Here is a 19748-nt window from a genome sequence, read left to right on the forward strand (position 1 = left end):
ACTCTTATCCTCGCTTGCTGCAACCCATGGCGGTTATGCACTACCACGACTTTCGTCTTGTGGTGTGCAAGGGACAACCGTCTCAAGTTGAGCCATTCCTCCACTCTGCCAATCGCGTATGAAACCTTCAGTCTGACTTCGTCGAAAGTGTCTCCTGTTACCTCTAGTAGAGATTTTCTTGTTTCGGACTGCAGAACGATCGCGCGATCGGCCGAAGTATTTGTTCTGCATTGCGCGGCCGGTAATAAAAATCAGTTCAGTGCGTGATTTCTCTTGCTTCGGACTGCAGAACGATGACGCGATCGGCCGAAATATTTGTTCTGCATTGCGCGGCCGGTAATAAAAATCAGTTCAGTGCGTGATTTCTCTTGTTTCGGACTGCAGAACGATGACGCGATCGGCCGAAATATTTGTTCTGCATTGCGCGGCCGGTAATAAAAATCAGTTCAGTGTGAGATTTCTCTTGTTTCGGACTGCAGAACGATGACGCGATCGGCCGAAATATTTGTTCTGCATTGCGCGGCCGGTAATAAGAGTAGCTATCGAACAAGTAAGTGCAGTGCGTGTTTAGGTCGTCGGGAAAGAAATAAGGTATCTATCTTGTGTTCGGTGACTCATGCGCATGTCGCGCGCGGTCGAAAAAAGCGAGTTCTTCAATAGTTTGCTGTAGCCATCAAACAAGTGAGTACAGAGTGCTGCGCTTCCGTGCGGTCGTCCAAAACGCGAATCTCCTTAGCTTTCATATGCCACCGGGCGTGCATGTTTTTTAACTTTTAAATCGTGTCATTTCCCATCCCATAGATCGCATCGCTTACCAAAGTGAATCCAGATAAATTAGCCTTTGTAACTAAGACGATATCCTATCCCAAGACAATCGTGGAGATGCAGAGGTATACTCGTTCTCTAGTAGCAACGAGAGTCGGACTAACAATCCTTCCATTCCTATATGACTGTAAGGACGTGGCCGGCGCCGTTATTGACTTTAAATATTTGAGCTCCCGAAACGTGTACATTGAGAATGGGTAGCTAATCCCAAGCCCCATTCATTGTGTTCTCTGTACAATTTCGCAAGTTCAGTTAATCACGGAGTAGCAACTACGAATTGTGCGGTCATAATGCTCATGCTCATCATGCTCAGTGTCTCCTGTTACCTCTAGCATTACGTCATCCGCGAAGCCTTGAATCTTCACACCGGCCAGGAGAATTAAGCGTAATACTCCGTCGTACATAATATTCCACAGAACCGGTCCGAAGATCGATCCCTGTGGAACACCCGCAATCGACTTTTGACCAGCATCCGTGTCGTATAACAGCACCCTGTTCTGAAAATAACTTTTCAGTATCCTGCACAGGTAATCCGGAACTCTCAATCGGTGCAGGGAGTCAGCTAGCATTGTTAAACGCGTTTTTTTTACATCAAGTGTAATCAACGCGCAGTACCTAATACCTTTTCTGTTTAAACCTCTCGCTATCTTGGCCGTATCCGTTACCGCTCGAATTGCTTCGATGGTAGAACAACCGGGAACCCCAGTCCACTTCCCACGCATTGAAGTCACCTGCTACAACTACTGGTTTAAGGCCAGTTAGTTTCGCCGCAAGAATATCAACTACACTAGTGTACTGCTCTATACTCCATCTAGAAGGACAGTAGCAGCTACAAAAGTAAACTCCGTTTACCTTTGCTATGACAAAACCTTCATCGCCCACAAGTCCATTTTCCCACCATACCGGACTTGTCCGCAATCCAACTGCCGTTCCCAGCAGGGGTGCGGTATGGGTCGGACAGCAAGGCAACATCAGCTTTACACTCGATAACCGATTGTTGTAGCAGCAGTTGGGCCGCCTCGCAGTGGTTCAAGTTTTGCTGTGTTACTTGCATGTCTGGACCCTTCTAGAGGCCGGACAGGCCTGCGCACCGGTGAGATGCCTGTTGTCTGCCCCCGTAGGACAGATCAGGCATCTCGGTGCAACTTCCCTGGCAGGTGCGAGCCTGGTGGTTTTCGGCTCCGCACCTACGGCACAGGCTTACTACTGTCAGGTCCCTTACAGTCATAGGACTTATGACCGTGGCCAAGGCACCTGTAGCAGGCCTGATTGGGTTGGCTTGTGCTCAGCGAGCACACCGACCAACCCACCTTCAGTTTTACCTTATCCAGCACCTTCTTGGCCTCAGCCATAGGTACTTGGAATGAGGCAACCTGCATTCCCGCAAAGCCTTTGCGTAACCGAATCGCGGATTCCTGGATCTCGACATTACACTGATCCTTCAGTGCGTCTACCAGGTCTCCGGCTTCGGTTATTTCATCCACGGCCTTGCACTGGATGTTCAGGACTGGGCACAGGGCTCTAACCAGGACCCTGTCACCCAGGACCTCTTCCGTCAACTTTTTATACTCGGAACTCTTCCGAGAAGCATCCCGCTTCAAGACGAGAATCATCTCGCCTTTGCGCGTTCTCCGGATGCAGTTGACATCCCCTCCTAGACTAGAGAGCTTCTCGGCACGGTACCATTTTCCTCTCGGTCTCCACTCGGACCTTTTCTACGGTCCGTGCCGAGGCTTTATTAGCTACTTTCAGGTCCGCCTCCTGCGTGACCCTACTTAGCTTAGGAGTTGCTCCGCTGTTAGCCATACGCCGTTTAAGTTCTGCAGTCTGGCTCTCCGCCAGCTGCTTCCCTTCTGCAAGGAGCCGAATCTTCGATTCGGCCTCCTTCGAGGCCTTCTTGGCTTGGCTAACCGCCAATTCCTTTTCCTCAGTAAGAAGACGGATCTTGTGCTCCGCCTCCTTACTGGCTTCCAGCAAGGACTTCCACTCCGACTTCGCCTCCACGACTAGAGCGCAGAGGGTCAGTACGGCTTGTTTCAAGTCCTTACTATAATTTACTCGGTTGTCCAGGAAGGACATGATTACGTCCGAAACGTCCGTAATCACTTCCAGTGTCTGGACTCCATCCTCGCCGTGGTTAGTCATCACCGAGTTAATGACTTTGGTCAGAGTGGGGCCGTCCATCTTAACATCCACCGGCACCTCTTCCGACCCTCCACGTGCTCCGCCATCGCCTCCCCCCGGCGATCTTTGGGGTGACCGATCAAGGCCACTGCGCCTGGCGAAAGGGTTCTCCTTGTCGCCATTCGCCTCACCTCCCTCCTTCGTCGATTTTGTTGATTTTACTAGGTTACTCATTTCTGTTGGGTCCCCCTTGCGGCTGCTGTCGAATCCTGTTGGTGTAGTCGCCTTCGCGATCCCATGGTTATCTATACATACCTTGCGGCATGCAGGGAGGCCATGCGAGGGTTGACACTTTCGTGTTCAGAGCCAGATCAGCGCTAGTCAGGAAGGAGCATCTGAGCCTACTCCCACTCAGCTACCAGCTGAGCCACAGGATTGTACCGCGTGCCACAAGGCCTGCCACGGTTTTAGGGGACGGAAGACAGCCTGGCCATTAGCCCATTCGCCGTTTCATGTCGGTGTCACAAGGCCTTACTAAGAGAATAGAATAACCAGACTACCAGCCCTCGCGTTCACAATATTTCAATATCCAAATACAAGACCAATACACGCAACCAGTATACCATAATCAGGGTCTTACTGGTATCAACCCTGATGTGCGAGTAGCACTCCCTGGGCTTGTGCTTTTGAAGCGGCACACAGTCGCTTTGATAGAGTCTGATTTAGGGCACTTGTGGTTTTTTGGGAGGGATTTTAGCAGAGCCCACTGCTAAATCCCACCACGCCCTAGGCAGTTCTCCCTGACTCGCAGACACCTGGGGAGGGGTCGTCAAGCCCTTGGACATGGTCCCTGCTGCCCACTGCTTACCGCTTATGAACTCGATGATGTCACCACCGTACCCCTGGTAGGGGCTCATCAGGCGTGCAAGCAGGGCTACTCCCCACCACCACTGGAGACTCTTCGGTACTGCCAGTTGCAGCAACCGTCACTCCGCCTTTTTTTGATTTTTGCCTTCCAAGACTCATTGCTATATGGGCCCTTACGGCTGCCGCCGAATCCTACTGGAGTAGTCGCCTTTAGTGATCCCATAGTTATCTATGCCTGTCTTGCGGCAAGCAGGGAGGCCATGCAAGAGTTGACACTTGCGTGTTCAGAACCAGATCAACGCAAGTCAGGAAAGGGCATCTGAGCCTACTCCCACCCAGTAGGCAAAACTGGATGGCAGGATTGGGCAGCGTGCTACAAGGCCCGCCACGGTTTTATGGGACGGAAGACACCCTAGCCATTAGCCCACTCGCCGTTTCGAGTCGGTGTCACCCGGCCCTACTAAGAGAGTAGAATGTCAGACTGCCAGCCCTCGCTTCACAATATTACAATATACCATACGCATAGCCTTGACAGGCCTGTCAGAACCATAATTGAGACCTTACTGGCGTCAGCCTCAATGCGCTACCGCGCTCCCTCGTTCGTAGCTCATTTAGTGTTGACCGACCATCGTTTCCAGTGGGTACCGCGCGGAGGAGAACTACACTGCCCAACCACTGGTGTGTAGGCTTGAGCAAGTGTGTGGGAATGATCTGCTCGTTGTCTTCGCCGACGACATCAGCGTCATCGTGACGTCACCGTGGCAGATCGAGGCGATGAGGGAAGTTTTTCGTCGTTTTGGTCTTCCCGCCGGCAGCGCGAGACTGAATTTGCGCAAAACAGTTGCGGTGAATGTTGGGTTTTGCGAAGGGAATATGTTTGAAACTCAGTAAACCCAGTGAAACTCTATTTGCTTGATGACAACGATGAATTGGAATGCGATGGTGGGAAAGTTTGCGCAATAAAATGTGGCTACAATCTTTGCGCAAGCTTACACTGCACCAGAAGGTAGTCACGCTGAATACGTTCGGCACGTCGAAATTGTGGTACCTTTCTGCGGTGCTGCCTCCGCTTGGCGTGCATACAGAAAAAATCACATCGACGATGGGATCTTTCCTTTTATTTATTATCAGACTAAGACCGGAGTGGCCTGTGCTGCACATAAAAGTCTTCTCCATTCAGCTCGGTCCATGGCTGCACTTCGCCAACCACGCAGTCTGCGGAGGGTCCGCAAATCGTCCTCCACCTGATCGATCCACCTTGCCCGCTGTGCACCTCGCCTTCTTGTTCCCGTCGGATCGTTGTCGAGAACCATTTTCACCGGATTACTGTCCGACATTCTGGCTAAGTGCCCAGCCCACCGCAGTCTTCCGATTTTCGCGGTGTGAACGATGGATGGTTCTCCCAACAGCTGATGCAACTCGTGGTTCATTCGTGGTACGCAACACTTTCCTTTCGAAAACTCCCAGTGCGCGTTGGTCCTCCACGAGCATCGTCCAGGTCTCGTGTCCGTAGAGAACTACCGGTCTTGCGGAGTCCAAAGTACGTACGATTTCCAGCCACTATGCGTCTCCGAATTTCTCTGCTGGTATCGTTATCGGCGGTCACCAGTGAGCCCAAGTACACGAATTCTTCGACCACCTCGATTTCGTCACCACCGATAGAAACTCGTGGTGGGTGGCTTACATTGGCCTCTCTTGAGCCTCTTCCTATCATGTGCTTCGTCTTCGACGCGTTGATGATTAGTCCAATCCGTTTAGCTTCGCTTTTCAATCTGATGTAGGCTTCCTATATCCTCTCAAAGTTACGTGCCATGATGTCGTATCAAAGTCGTCGGCGAAACCAAATAACTGGACGGACTTCGTGAAAATCGTACCACTCGTGTCAATCCCTGCCCTTCGCATTACTCCCTCCAAAGCGATGTTGAATAGCATACACGAAAGACCATCACCTTGCCGTAACCCTCTACGCGTTTCGAAGGGACTCGAGAATGCCCCTGAAACTCGAGCTACGCACATCACCCGATCCATCGTCGTCATGATCAACCGTATCAGTTTATCCGGAAATCCGTTTTCGTGCATTAGCTGCCATAGCTGGTCCCGATCGATTGTATCATATGCGGCTTTGAAGTCGATAAATAGATGATGTGTGGGCACGTTGTATTCGCGGCATTTCTGCAATACCTGACGTATGGCGAACACCTGGTCTGTGGTAGAGCGTTCACCCATAAATCCCGCCTGGTACTGCCCCACGAACTCTCTTACAATTGATGTTAGTCGGTGGCATAAAATTTGGGAGAGTACCTTGTAGGCGGTGTTCAGCAATGTGATTACGCGGTAGTTGCTACAATCCAACTTATCGCCCGTTTTGTAGATGGGACACACGACACCTTCCATCCACTCCTGCGGCAGAACCTCATCCTCCCAAACCTTGGTAATCACCCAGTGCAGCGCTCTAGCCAGTGCCTCACCACCGTGTTTAAACAGCTCTCTTGGTAGTTGGTCAACTCCAGAGGCTTTGTTGTTTTTCAGCCGGCCGATCTCCTCCTGGATTTCCTGGAGATTCGGAGCCGGAAGTCGCATGTCCTGCGCGCGTGCTCCTAGGTTCATTGCCATACCGCCACCGTTGTCTGCCATATCGCCATTCAGGTGCTCTTCGTAGTGCTGCCGCCACCTTTGGATCACCTCACGCTCGTTTGTAAGAAGGTTCCCGTTTATGTCCTTACACATATCGGGCTGTAGCACGTGGCCCTTACGTGAACGGTTCAACTTCTCATAGAACTTTCGTGCGTTTTTAGCACGGTACAGTATAGTCTCGATCTTGCTGCTGCCGCTTTTTCCTCCGGAAAATCGAGTTTTGTCTGTTCCGCGCCCGTTTGTATGATGCCTCGTTCGCCCTCGTGCGGTGTTGCAGCAATCTCGCCTATGCTGCCTTCTTCTCTTCAACTAACTGCTCACATTCGCCGTCATACCAGTCGTTTCTCTGATCCGGAGCCACCGTGCCTAGTGCAGCGGTTGCGGTGCTTCCAATGGCGGATCAAATATCTCTCCAGCCATCTTCAAGAGATGCAGCGCCTAGCTGCCTTTCCGTTGGGAGTGCCACTTCCAGCTGCTGCGCGTAGTCTTGGGCTAGTCTACCGTCTTGTAGCCGCCCAATAACCGCCCGTTTTATGATTAGGTGATTTCCATGCGGCCTTGTGGATATTCTTGCGGGGGGAGAAAGTGCTTCCGAGGGAGGCTGCAAAGTTTATGCATCGTTGGCCGTTGTCGTTCGATACGGTATGCAGACTATGTGGAAATGGAATGACCACTAAGTCACCCCTCGCTCAGTAAAACACATCGCATTGTTATACTTTATTTGTCTTGAACCATACTTGTAGTAATACATAAGTTAGTTATCAATAAATCGTCATAAAGGAAGGTTTCGTTCGTATCTTTTATTCTCCACGCGTCTCGAGTTTCTGTTTGCTTTTCCAGTGGTAAAGTCCGTTTCCCGGGTGAATTCCTGTTCTTTGCTCATCAGGTTATGGGCCGCAGTATTCGGTGAAAGTGGACATTAGTAGAGAAAAGCTGTTTTCCGGAGGAATCGTGTTTTTCCCCGACGATTGTGACTGTGCATCGTAGAGAGATAAAAGATGGCCGATAACGTAAAAGTGACTTTTTCAAAATTGAATGGCGGTAATTATGTGTCATGGAAATACCGCATGATGACGATGCTGGAACGGGAGGAAATTTGGCATGTGGTAGAGGAGGCAAAGCCAGAAGAAGTCGATGCAGCGTTTCCCCAATGGCAGCGCGATGACCGAAAGGCTCGTACTACTATCGCCTTATTCGTAGAGGACAACCAGCTCAGATTCGTGAAGAAGGCAAAGTCAGCAAGAGAAATGTGGTATAACCTCAAAACATATCACGAAAAGGCAACCATCGGCAACCAAGCGCTCCTGTTGCAGCAGTTGTGTGCTTTGAACCTGAGCGGGGGGTGATGTGGAACGACATATCGAAGAGATAGAAAATCTGTATGAGCGGCTAGATAACGCAGGTGTCGAATTGAGTGAGTTGCTGCGAATCATTATGATGTTGCGGAGCTTGCCCCCATCGTTCAATAGTTTCGTCACGTCACTGGAGAACCGACCGCAGGAGAATTTAACCATGGATTTGGTAGTAGCTCGGATGCGGGTTAATGTCAGAATCGCGCCAACCAGCCTGGAGCCATCGGTGATGAGGAGAAAGCAATGAAAATAGAAGTTAAATCGAAGTATAATAAACGAAAGTGTTTCTTCTGTAACATGCCGGGTCATCTGCGGAAGAACTGTCGGAAGTTTCTGGCCGCGAAGAAGGAGGAAAGTACTAGTTATCGTGTGTCAAGATCCAGTGAGCAGCAAGCGAAACGAGTTAATGCGAAACATAAATCAACGGAGCACGCACCTTCAAGTTCAGCTACGGTACAGGGTGCTGTGTGCTTCATTGCAGGAGGAGCGATTCCTGGTGCATGGACGGTGGATAGCGAATTCAACGAATTGAAAAGAGATGTGGTCATCGAAGTTACACTAGCTGATGGTACCACAACTAAGTCAGCTGGAAGTAGCAATGGCGTGCTAATCGCCGTGAATAATAAAGGTAATCGAATAGCGATCAGGTTGGAGAATGTTTTATACGTGCCGTCTCTCGAAGGCTGTTTGATATCAGTTCGGAAACTGGCTTTGAAAGGATTTGCAGTGGTGTTCAAAGTGGATTGCTGTGAGATTTAAGCGGATAACGGAGCTGTGATAGCGGTAGGAGAAACGGTTGGTAACCAGTACAAACTCAAATTGGCAGAGCAGTGCAAAGCAGTGACAAGTGCAAAACACAATGGCCAATGCCAACACATCTGGCACAGGAGGTTTGGCCACCGAGATCCAAGTGTCATAAGTGTCATAAAAACGAAAGAGCTGGCGAGTGGATTCAATATTAAGGACTGTGGTGAAAAGATCGTTTGTGAATGTTGTCTTCAAGGGAAGTTGGCACGGAGTCCATTCCATCCTGTGACCGACCGAAGATCTAAGAAACCTCTGGATCTGATTCACAGTGATCTTTGCGGACCGATGGAACATCAGACACCGAGTGGCAATACGTACCTAATAACCATAATCGACGACTATAGCAGATTTTGCGTGGTGAACCTCTTAAAATCGAAGGCTGAGGCAGCAGAAAAGATTCGTGAGTACGTGCGTTGGACTGAAAACATTTTCGGTCGGAAGCCTCGGGCCATCAGATCAGACGGCGGAGGGGAATATACCGGGAACGAGTTGCTCCATTTCTACAAAACAGAAGGAATCGAACCACAGTACACGGTTCCCTACTCCCCCCAACAAAACGGGGTAGCGGAACGGAAAAATCGTTCACTTCAGGAAATGGCCAATTGTATGTTATTGGATGCTAATTTGCCGAAGCGATATTGGGGAGAAGCAGTATTAACTGCTGCTTATATCCAAAACAGAATGCCATCCCGCGCCATTGATCGTACACCACACGAATTATGGACAGGTTCAATACCGGATTTCGCTAAATTCCGAGTATTCGGGTGTCATGCATACGTCCATGTTCCAAGCAACAAAAGGAAGAAATTTGACCCTAAAGCAAAGAAGCTCGTATTCGTTGGTTACTCGGATCACCATAAAGGATTTCGTTTCCTTGACCGTGAGACCGACCGAATTGTGATCAGTCGTGATGCACGATTCATGGAACTGGTCGAAGGATCGACACCATCAAATAGTGAGGCTCAGCAGCTGCGAAATGATAACCCGGAGGCAGCTGATAATGAGTGTGAAGTGACACTAAATGGCGGTTGTGAAGAAAACATTGCAATTGAAGAAGAAGTCTGCTGTGAAGATTCAGTGTATGAAGACGCTAATGATACGGATGAGAGTGAATTTCCGGGTTTTGAAGAGGACAATGAAGAAGATAATCCTGCAAGTGATGAACAATATCTAAGAAGATCTGATCGACAAACTCGCGGAGTTCCACCGAAACGTTTTGGAAACTATGTAGTTGGACTTGTAAACCATAATGAAGAGCCGGACGATTTCCGACAGGCATTAGCATTGCCAGAGTGGAATAGTGCTATGAAAGATGAAATGAAAGCCCATGAAGTGAATGGGACATGGGAACTAGTGAGTTTGCCGATTGGAAAGAAAGTGATTGGTGTGAAATGGGTTTTTAAACTCAAACGTGATGAGACTGGTAAAGTGATTAAACACAAAGCCCGAATCGTAGCACAAGGCTACGCACAGAAGTTTGGTGTAGATTTCACCGATGTGTTCGCTCCGGTGACGCGACAAACAACGCTACGCGCATTACTTGCTGTTGCTGGAAAGAGAAAATTGTTTCTAAAGCAGTATGATGTGAAAACTGCTTATTTGAACGGCATCGTCGACGAAGAACTGTACATGCGTCAACCACCAGGATTTGCTGCAAGCGGACAGGAGGAGTTAGTGTGTCGGTTAAAGAAAAGTATATACGGCCTGCGACAATCAGCAAGGTGCTGGAACAGAGTGTTAGATGATGTACTTCATGAACTTTGTTTCCTGGTTTGAATCACCCATGTCTATATATCCGGCGAGATGGATCTGATACAGTATACCTACTTGTGTATGTCGATGACCTGATCATTGGATGCATGAACGAAGCTGAAATTGATTGAGTGTTCAGCGCTCTTCGCGACCGATTCGAAATTACTGATCTCGGTCCGCTGAGATTCTTCCTAGGATTCCAAATAGATCGCACAAACGGATGTTTTTCGCTACGGCTCACTTCGTACATCGAGCAATTAGTTTCTAAGTTCGGTATGAAGGATTCGGCACCAGTAAGAAATCCAATGAATCCAGGTTATGTGACGGTGAATAACGACAGCAAGCAATTTTTAGAAATAGCTCGATATCGCAGTCTTGTAGGGGGATTACTCTATCTGGCTGTGAACGCTCGTCCTGATGTATCCATCAGCGTAGGAATCTTGGGTAGAAAGGTGAAAGACCCAAACCAGAGTGACTGGGCAGCCGCTAAACGCGTACTCCAATACTTGAATACAACGAAGTACAGGAAACTACGATTCGGTCCTGGGCAAGGCTGGAAGTTGCTAGGTTATTCGGACTCAGATTGGGCGGGCGATCAACGCACAAGAAAGTCTACCTCTGGAAATGTTTTCTTCTTCGGAGAAGGCCCTATCAGTTGGACTAGTAAAAGCCAGGAGTCTGTGGCGCTTTCCTCGCTTGAAGCAGAATATAACGTGCTAGCCATTGCATGTAAAGCAGCCATTTGGATCAGAAGGCTGTTACATGACCTGGACGAATGCCAAGATGAGGCGACAACTATCTTCGAGGACAACCAAGGCTGCATATGTTTTGCCAAGGCGGAACGTATAAGTGGCCGAGTGAAGCACATAGAAACTAAAGGTCATTTCATCAAAGAGTTGTGCGAGCGTAAAATCATCGTATTGACTTATTGCCCTTCAAGTGAAATGGTTGCCGATGCCTTAACAAAACCATTGGGACCATTGTTACACAACAAATTCGTTGAGCGAATCGGACTTACGGCTTAGTGGTAATTCAGGAGGAGTGTGGAAATGGAATGACCACTAAGTCACCCCTCGCTCTGTAAAACACATCGCATTGTTATACTTTATTTGTCTTGAACCATACTTGTAGTAATACATAAGTTAGTTATCAATAAATCGTCATAAAAGAAGGTTTTGTTCGTCTCTTTTATTCTCCACGCGTCTCGAGTTTCTGTTTGCTTTTCCAGTAGTAAAGTCCGTTTCCCGGGTGAATTCCTGGTCTTTGCTCATCAGACTATCCGGTCCGATGACCGGTCTATACATTTCCTCCCTTCCTACCTGAGCGTTCATGTCACCGATGACGATTTTGACGTCCCGCAGTGGGCATCCATCGTATGTCTGCTCCAGCTGCGCATAAAACGCTTCCTTTTCGTCGTCGGATCTCCCTTCGTGTGGGCAGTGCACGTTGATGATGCTATAGTTGAAGAAACGGCCTTTTATCCTCAGCTTGCGCATCCTTGCGTTGATTGACTGCCACCCAATCACGCGTTGGCGCATCTTTCCCAGCACTATGAAGCCGGTTCCCAGCTCGTTGCTGGTGCCACAGCTTTGGTAGAAGGTAGCCGCTCTATGCCCGCTTTTCTGCACTTCTGTCCTGTCCAGCAGATTTCCTGCAGCGCTACGACGTCGAAGTTGCGGGGATGTAATTCATCGTAGATTATCCTGTCTTAACCAGCGAAGCCTAGCGACTTGCAGTTCCATGTTCCAAGCTTCCAATCGTGATCCTTTATTCGTCGCCTAGGTCGTTGCCGATTGTATCGAGTCGTATTATCTCTTATATTGTTCGTAATTGTTGGTTTTACAGGCGGCTTATTGGGCCTGCGCAAACCTCCTGTCTCGTCGGAGGGTCGTCATGTCAGGGCTGTTTAGCGTCCCACCTAACACCAGGACTTGGACTTGTGCGACTTGTGCGCAAAGCGGCACACGGTCGCTTTGGTGGGGCCTACTTGCGGATACATGCAGCTTTTTATAGAGGTTTATCAGGGCCCACTGTCAAACCCCACCACATCCTAGACAAGCCCCACAACTCGCCTGGGGAGGGATCGTCAAGACCTTGAACATAGTCCCTGCTGCCCCCAATGGGATCTTTCCTATGGAGAGGAATAGTCGCCCTCGTTCCCATTATGCAACTTGTTCGAAAGAAGGACCACGTTGGCTTAGGGTGAAGCCAGAGTAAACGCGACGACACGATGCGACGCGACGCGACAGTGCAATTTGACAGTTCATTGATAATAATTGTTATTCCTTTGCGTGAGTCGCGTCGCGTCACGTCGCATCGCTCGTCGCGTTTACTCTGGCTTGCCCCTTAGGCTTGCAAGTCCCGGCACTGAAAGCAAAGAGTCTTGCAATAAATAGACACAACAGAGATCGATTCTATTCCTCACTATAAATCCTTTATTCTCCATGCAAATCCTCGCCCAGCAACTCCAATAAACAAATTGAGCTACCAAAGGTGGAACGAAACAGAGTCTATTATATAGAGTTACGCAAAGAGGATCTTCTTACACTTATTCTGTATGATGCTCTTGTTAATCTGCTGCCAACTTTCACTTTGGTTCAACCCTTCAAGTGACTTCACGGGAGCGTTCACTTCTAAAGCTTTTTAATTCGATAACCAAGTCACCCACAGAGTGCAAACACGTGAGTTTATTGTTGCTACTTTATTGTGGAATGTATTGATGTTTTTTGAAGCAGTTTCTAGATAAAATCTAATAGGTACATTTAAATTTATGCGTTTTAATTCGCCATAATAATCATTAGGCGATAATAATACTTCCCCCTCATCAACAAGCATTTGTTTACTTTGCTCGATAGGTAGACGGTTTGACAGTTCAATAGGTAGATTTGGCTTCACTCTTTACGCAACTCTATATTGCGCATAAGCCCCAAAATTTTATTCCCACTTTTGGGTTTCCGCGCCGAGCACTCAGCGCCAAACTCGGCGACAAGAAGATAGTGATCAAGTTGGTACTCTTGATTTTTTGACAACTGATGTCGATTGGTTGTGTGAGTGCACCGGTGTCAAAAAATAGAGCTTTTAGCTGAAAATTTAATTGTCAAATGCACATTTTGACAGCAATATAGATGTATGAGTGAAAAAAATGTGCAAATCCTCTATCGCGGAAGCAGTCGCTGAAGACAAGTGTCAATGGTTTCAGTGACGAAACGAAAAGTTTCAATGCAAAAAAGCAATATATAATAGACTCTGGAACGAAACAGTCCGGCAGTTGACTGGCCACGCGCGTGGCGCAACATACGCATGAAAGAGCTATCATCAGCGCAACGCACACAACTCTATATTTTCGTGAACGGGAAAACCGAGCACCGTAAACTGCTACACGTGATGCAATTAGCAGCTGAAGAGAACTGCCAGCACTGGCAACCCCGAAACACTTCAACACAAGTTTTCTTCCTGTGCTCGTGTCGGCCCGGCATGAACGGTCCTGCAGCAGAAGCTGGCGGAAGTAACGGATGGATGGAGACGACTTTCGTTTGAAGACCTCGCGAAGCCCGCTTTGCCAGGCATACGGAGAGCAGCTCGTGTACAAATTCTGAAACTTCTAATTAATTACATCTGCTACGTTAATCTTTGTAATGGAAGAATTGATGTAAACGCTTTAGAGTTTGAACTAACTATAGATTTTTGAATTCGAAACAACATTATAAGAACTAACATGAATTTGACAAAATAATCTGAATTTTAAACAACAACAAAAAACTTTCACATCCACAGTATTAAAGCAACTCTTTTTTCAAACAGTTTTGTTGGGAAAAATATTAAATTCGCAAACTGAATCTGAAGCATGTACTTTAATACGCTCAACGATATTTCCTGTTATCCAACATGTTTGAATTGGCCAATTTTATCACTTGCTAACAGAAAATAGATTAGAAATATATAAGCAAAGAAAAAATGTGAATTTCATTGAAACGGAATTTGAAGTACAACCACGTACAACTATAAGCAGAGCGCTGGAACCAAAAATGGAAACAAAGAGGACTTTGAAGGAGATGTCGCGTTAGCGGCGTCTCTGGATATGGCCAAGAAGTGATATTTGTACATCTTTTTAACTGTAGCATATTATTAGTCATAGGCATTTCCAATACAAAAAAGTGAAGCAGTACTCAATGTATATATAATTCAAATAAAAGTTATGAACTGTGTTATCTGTATGCTTCCTGGAAAGTAATTTAATTAATGGAGTACATATTTCTGCGAAAAGAAAAATAAAGTAATGTGATCAGACACAGGATCGTAAAATACAATTAAGGGGAAACAACATTACCAGATGTAAATATATGGATCGTTATAATATGTAAGAAATTTATTGTAAGCGACAAAAATAAAGAATGCTGATAAGATTCATAATTTTTATTTATCTTCGAATACACAAAATTTTGTCACAGCACAGCTTGTAAATATATAAAATAACATCTAACAATTAGTACGATTCAGTGAATCGGATTCACATGCACATATATTTTAATTAAAATACTTCGTAAACGCGAGTCTTTGTTGCGCTCGATAGTCCCCAAGTTTGATCCTAGCTTGACCCAGTTCGGCCACAATTAGCTTATCGCTGGGAATTTGCTGCAACGCTTGGCTCAGATCCGATATGGCCAGCTCGTAGTTCTTCAGCTTGTTATGTGCCTGACCCCGCCGGAACAACGCTTTAGCATTGGTGGGATCTAGCCCGAGGGCCAGGTTGCACGCGAAGAGAACATTTTCATAATCCTCCAGCTTGAGCAGGGCCGCCGCCAGGTTGAGACTGTTCATCAGCTGAAACTGCTCCAGCCGGATGCGGTCTTCGATTGTGCGGATTTTGTTGTTGAAGTAGTTGAAGTAGCGTTCGGCTTTCTTGTAGCGACGACACGCCTCCACCCAGTGTTTCTCCCGGAAAAAGTAGTTTCCGGCCACCTTTATGGAGTCCAAGTGGTTCAGCATCTCAGATATCTGGAAGTGAAACAGACACGAACGTTACTCGTTAAATTAAAAAATTTAGTAAAAGACAAAAATCAGCGCCAGAAATTTGGGTGATGAAAAACATCTACCTACAACCAGTTCTTCTAAATCTAAAAAACTGAGTGATGCATCTAGTTAGTGTGTAGCGTTTCTAATATTGAATTATTTTAGCACACCTTCATCATAAGCTCTTTCTAGTTTTTATGTAAAAAACTTTAGAAAGAATTATAGAATCGGTATAATAAAACTAAAAAGCAGTTCAATATCAACAATCTTCTTCAACGATACTCATATAAATGCTTGGGAAACCGGGGTATCTATCACTTTCACCTTAGAACCTTAAAATTATTGGCCATACCGTAAAATTCTCCTCAAACTTGCACCAGTCCTTCGGAAAAGGGGGTAGCTTATCCGTGGTTTCGTCGCAGTCGTTAACACCCCAATCTTCTCCCGGCACTATTTGACCACAATCGGCGATGATGATATCCTTCGTCGGTGATCCCTCATCCGACGCGTACTTCTCCATCTCTCCGATTACTCCGATCCCTCGAATAACATATCCCACTACCACATGCGTTCCATTCAAGTGCGGGCATTCCCCGGAAGTTATGAAGAATTGCGAGTTGTTTGTGTTCGGTTTACCAAAGTTCGCCATACTAACCGCTCCATCTTCATGCTGTTTGAAAAATATTCCATTGTTTGAAATCGTCCAAATAAAAGTTTACGTATTTCACTAACCTTCAAGAGAAAATTTTCATCGTCGAATGTCTTTCCGTAGATGCTCTCCCCTCCGGATCCATTACGATGGACAATGTCCCCAGATTGAGACATGAACAACGACTTCACCTTGTGGAATGGGATACCCTTGTAGTGCAACCGTGTCCCAGTTGTGCCGGCCGTTCCTTTCTCCCCGGTACAAAGTGCTCGAAAATTTTCCGCCGTTCGCGGCACCACGTCGGCCCGAAGCTCGATCACAATCCGACCAACTAAAATTAACGAAATTATGGAAACCAATAGCAATGGGCACAAAAAGCAGACGACATGTGTTGAATCCCTACCTTTTTCATTGCCAATCTTTATATCCAGGAAAACAAGGGGATTTTTACGATTGTAAACCTGACGGCATAGCTTTATGGAGAACTTTTCGGACATATTGTGCATGGATAGTCGTCACCCCTAACAGTTTAATGACTACCGCGAATAAAGTAGCTTTTTTTTATATTATTTAAGTGAGTTGTTCACAGTGGTAAAATAGCGATGTAGCAACAACTAATTATAAGTATAATATTATGGATAATTTTCCAACAATCACAATCACTGCAGGACACTTTTTGTAATTTATGCGGATATCAAAACAAAACAATCCACCCACGCCCCCTCGGCTGTCATTTGACGAAGGTGTTCTCAGTGCGCCGTTCATAAACTACGTACAGGGAAATAAAGTCACGATAACCCGAATAAAAAATATGAAAGGCCTTTTCACGAGATGTTTAAAAACAGCTGATTTTATCGTCAATTGACAGTTCTTCTATGGAAGTGACAACTTCGGGTTTGCGGGCCTGTTCAGCGGTTGTAAACAAGTGCAGCCTTGGCAGTGTCATATGAAAAGGCCTCTAGAAAAAAAAATCCAAATAACTTCCCAAAAACCGTAAAGCCCCAAACGCAATACAACGGAACGGCGACGGAAACGGCAAATTTGACAGAAAATATATGGGCTATGTATTGATCACTAGTAACGAACTGTTCGCACTTCACAATCCGACTCAACTCTCGCACATCGACCGTCGTTCTTCGCGTCCGAACATAGACTGACTCCCTCGCTCAACGACTTTGTCTTCATGGGCTACATGTGGTCTTCGCTCATTATATATACTAATGACACATTGGTGGTATAAGTACCATGGTACAAGAATCTTGATATGAGTTCCGTACCGATTATTATCTTTATCAAAGATAGTCTTGGAATAATTTTCTTGTCCTCTTGTACCATGGTACAAGTACCACAGGTGTGTCCTTAGTATTACACCGACCAGTGTTACACCGACTGATGAATATATGCTCGGTACATCACATCCCTCCCAACTTTAGTATCTAAGATGCTATGTGTCAGTTGTGTATTTTATTTCAGTAACAACACTATTTACTTCAGAATCTTTATTTTCATCCCGTAAGTCACCTCTAGTTGCCAGAATGTCGGACAGTAATCCGGTGAAAATGGTTCTCGACAACGATCCGACGGGAACAAGAAGGCGAGGTGCACAGCGGGCAAGGTGGATCAATCAGGTGGAGGACGACTTGCGGACCCTCCGCAGACTGCGTGGTTGGCGAAGTGCAGCCATGGACCGAGCTGAATGGAGAAGTCTTTTATGTGCAGCACAGGCCACTCCGGCCTTAGTCTGATGATAAATAAAGTCACCTCTAGTGAAACAACATAATTAAGGGTTATCTAATACAAAATCTTTAAATCTTCCTGGTAGGTTAACTGTCCTTCGTTGTTCGTGTGTGATGTGTACATAAGCACCCTGATCTTCTTGCACCTCTATTGGTCCTTCTTCCTCTACTTTGTCAGAATCTTTCAGTTCATTCTCTCCTTTCCCCTTTTTTAATAATTTAAAATGCCGATCGAAACTGCGGCCCATTATCTGCAGTAATAGAGCTAGGGACACCAAATGACGCAAACATTTTCAGTAATGCTTTTATTACTTTTTGAGATGTTGCAGGACTCATCGGTTCGATTTGGATAAAACTACAACGAAAAGTGATTCGCCTGAAGGTAAACCTTCTTTGACATCCATCGCTAAATCCTGCCATGGTTCCGTAGGAATGCGTCGTGTTATAGGATTCGGTTTATCTGGGAGTCCGGTCATTTGACAAGGCTTACAGCCTCTCACCACCTGATCAATCATTTTGTCCATAGCCGGAAACCACACTTTTGAACGGAGGTGTGCTTTGATTCCCGTACTTCCTTGGTGACCAATGTGGGCCAGCTCAACAATTCTCTTCTGAAGATCCCTGTTCCTGATAGTTAATGCACGATATTGGATTGGTACGTCGTCCCAAACTCCTGTCTCAATAGCTTCTTCAACTAAAGATAGTTCTTCGTCTTTCATTGTAGCGTTCTGTAACTCTTGGAAGTGTATAGTTGACAGTTTTGCCTCTTCTATTATCCATTTGATGACATCACATTCCCCTGTAAAACTTGTCTCTGCTACGGATAATCGCGAAAAAGAGTCGGCTAGATTCTGATCTCCCGGTTCGTACCTAACAAATTATAATTTTTTTTTAATTTACCTAAAAATCTGAGAAATTGGCTAATGTTACCTCACATCGAAATCAAACGCTTGTAATCTCAATATCCATCTCTCGATCCTTGCAGATGGTTTTGACTGCACCCGATTAAAAAGGTATTGAAGAGGTTAACCGACTGACCAGAGTAAACTTCTTACCATAGAGGTAAATGTATAGCTTCTCCATTGCCCACACGATCGCATAACACTCCTTCTCGGTTTGGCAATACTTCCTCTCATGGGCAGCAAGACTACGTGATGCACAATAAATAGCTCTGGATAATCCTGCTTTTTGCCTTTCTCGTATACTAAGTATACGTAAAGGCTATAGGATCACTCCAAAACCGAACTTTTAATAGAAGGCTCGGAGACCCATAGTGTTATATACCAATCGACTCAGCTCGATGAATTGAGGTGATGTCTGTATGTGTGTGTGTGTGTGTGTGTGTGTGTGTGTGTGTGTGTGTGTGTGTGTGTGTGTGTGTGTGTGTGTGTGTGTGTGTGTGTGTGTGTGTGTGTGTGTGTGTGTGTGTGTGTTTTTTTTTTCTTCCTAAACAATGGAGGGGGAATCTGCTCAACAGACATCCTGGGTTGACCAGGAAGTGCTGGGTTAGGGTTAGGCAGGGCTGCATCCCCGACCAGCTAAACCGTTTCCATTGCCGCCAAGCCCATCGTCCCTTCGGTACAACCAGAAAGTAATGCTTCAAAGGGGGGCCAGTGCATGACGCACCCTCGAGGTTAGCTGCGTGTCCTTGCAGCATCGATCATCGTGACTCGCTTTTTTAGAAGAACACCATGGTATCGTGCCAGCGCATTGCCGGCTTTCCAGGTGGCCTTACCACGCCCTATGTCCTCGGAAGGTGGGCAGGGTCGACTTCGCGCCTGCTTCCCTCTGCACGACTGGTATCAAGAATGATGATGCCGCGTGCACCCCAAATTGACCTTTCTGCGATAGGGCCTATTCGCCAGCACACAGAGGGACTTGCCGACGCGGTGCCTACGCCTGCCCCAGCCTTGACGAGGACCCCTTTCCGTCCTCGGGCTCGGAACCCGCCCGGTTGACCGACGTCGCGAAAGCGACGATACCATGTTGTTC

General features: G+C 46.7%; 1 protein-coding gene across 1 annotated transcript; it reads right to left on the minus strand.

Moving 5' to 3' along the window:
- Positions 1-14759: 14759 nt before the first annotated feature.
- LOC134219871 (peptidyl-prolyl cis-trans isomerase D) lies at positions 14760-16725 on the minus strand. The gene is made up of 4 exons (XM_062698758.1): positions 16424-16725; positions 16104-16351; positions 15724-16041; positions 14760-15356 (listed from the first exon to the last, which is right to left on the minus strand). Exons 1-4 carry the CDS (start codon positions 16524-16526, stop codon positions 14886-14888), a joined length of 1140 nt encoding a protein of 379 aa, XP_062554742.1. The 5' UTR covers positions 16527-16725; the 3' UTR covers positions 14760-14885.
- Between the last annotated feature and the right edge of the window lie 3023 nt (positions 16726-19748).

Source organism: Armigeres subalbatus, chromosome 3, assembly GCF_024139115.2.
Source record: "Armigeres subalbatus isolate Guangzhou_Male chromosome 3, GZ_Asu_2, whole genome shotgun sequence".
NCBI lineage: Eukaryota > Metazoa > Arthropoda > Insecta > Diptera > Culicidae > Armigeres > Armigeres subalbatus.

Bases quoted from the DNA above. Each gene is read 5' to 3' on its own strand.
- LOC134219871 (XM_062698758.1), bottom strand. From the start codon at position 16,526: ATGCACAATATGTCCGAAAAGTTCTCCATAAAGCTATGCCGTCAGGTT. The intron at 16,352-16,423 runs GTAGGGATTCAA...CGTTAATTTTAG, and splicing joins AAAGATTGGCAATGAAAAAG to TTGGTCGGATTGTGATCGAG. The intron at 15,357-15,723 runs GTATGGCCAATA...TTTCACTTCCAG, and splicing joins AGTTTGAGGAGAATTTTACG to ATATCTGAGATGCTGAACCA.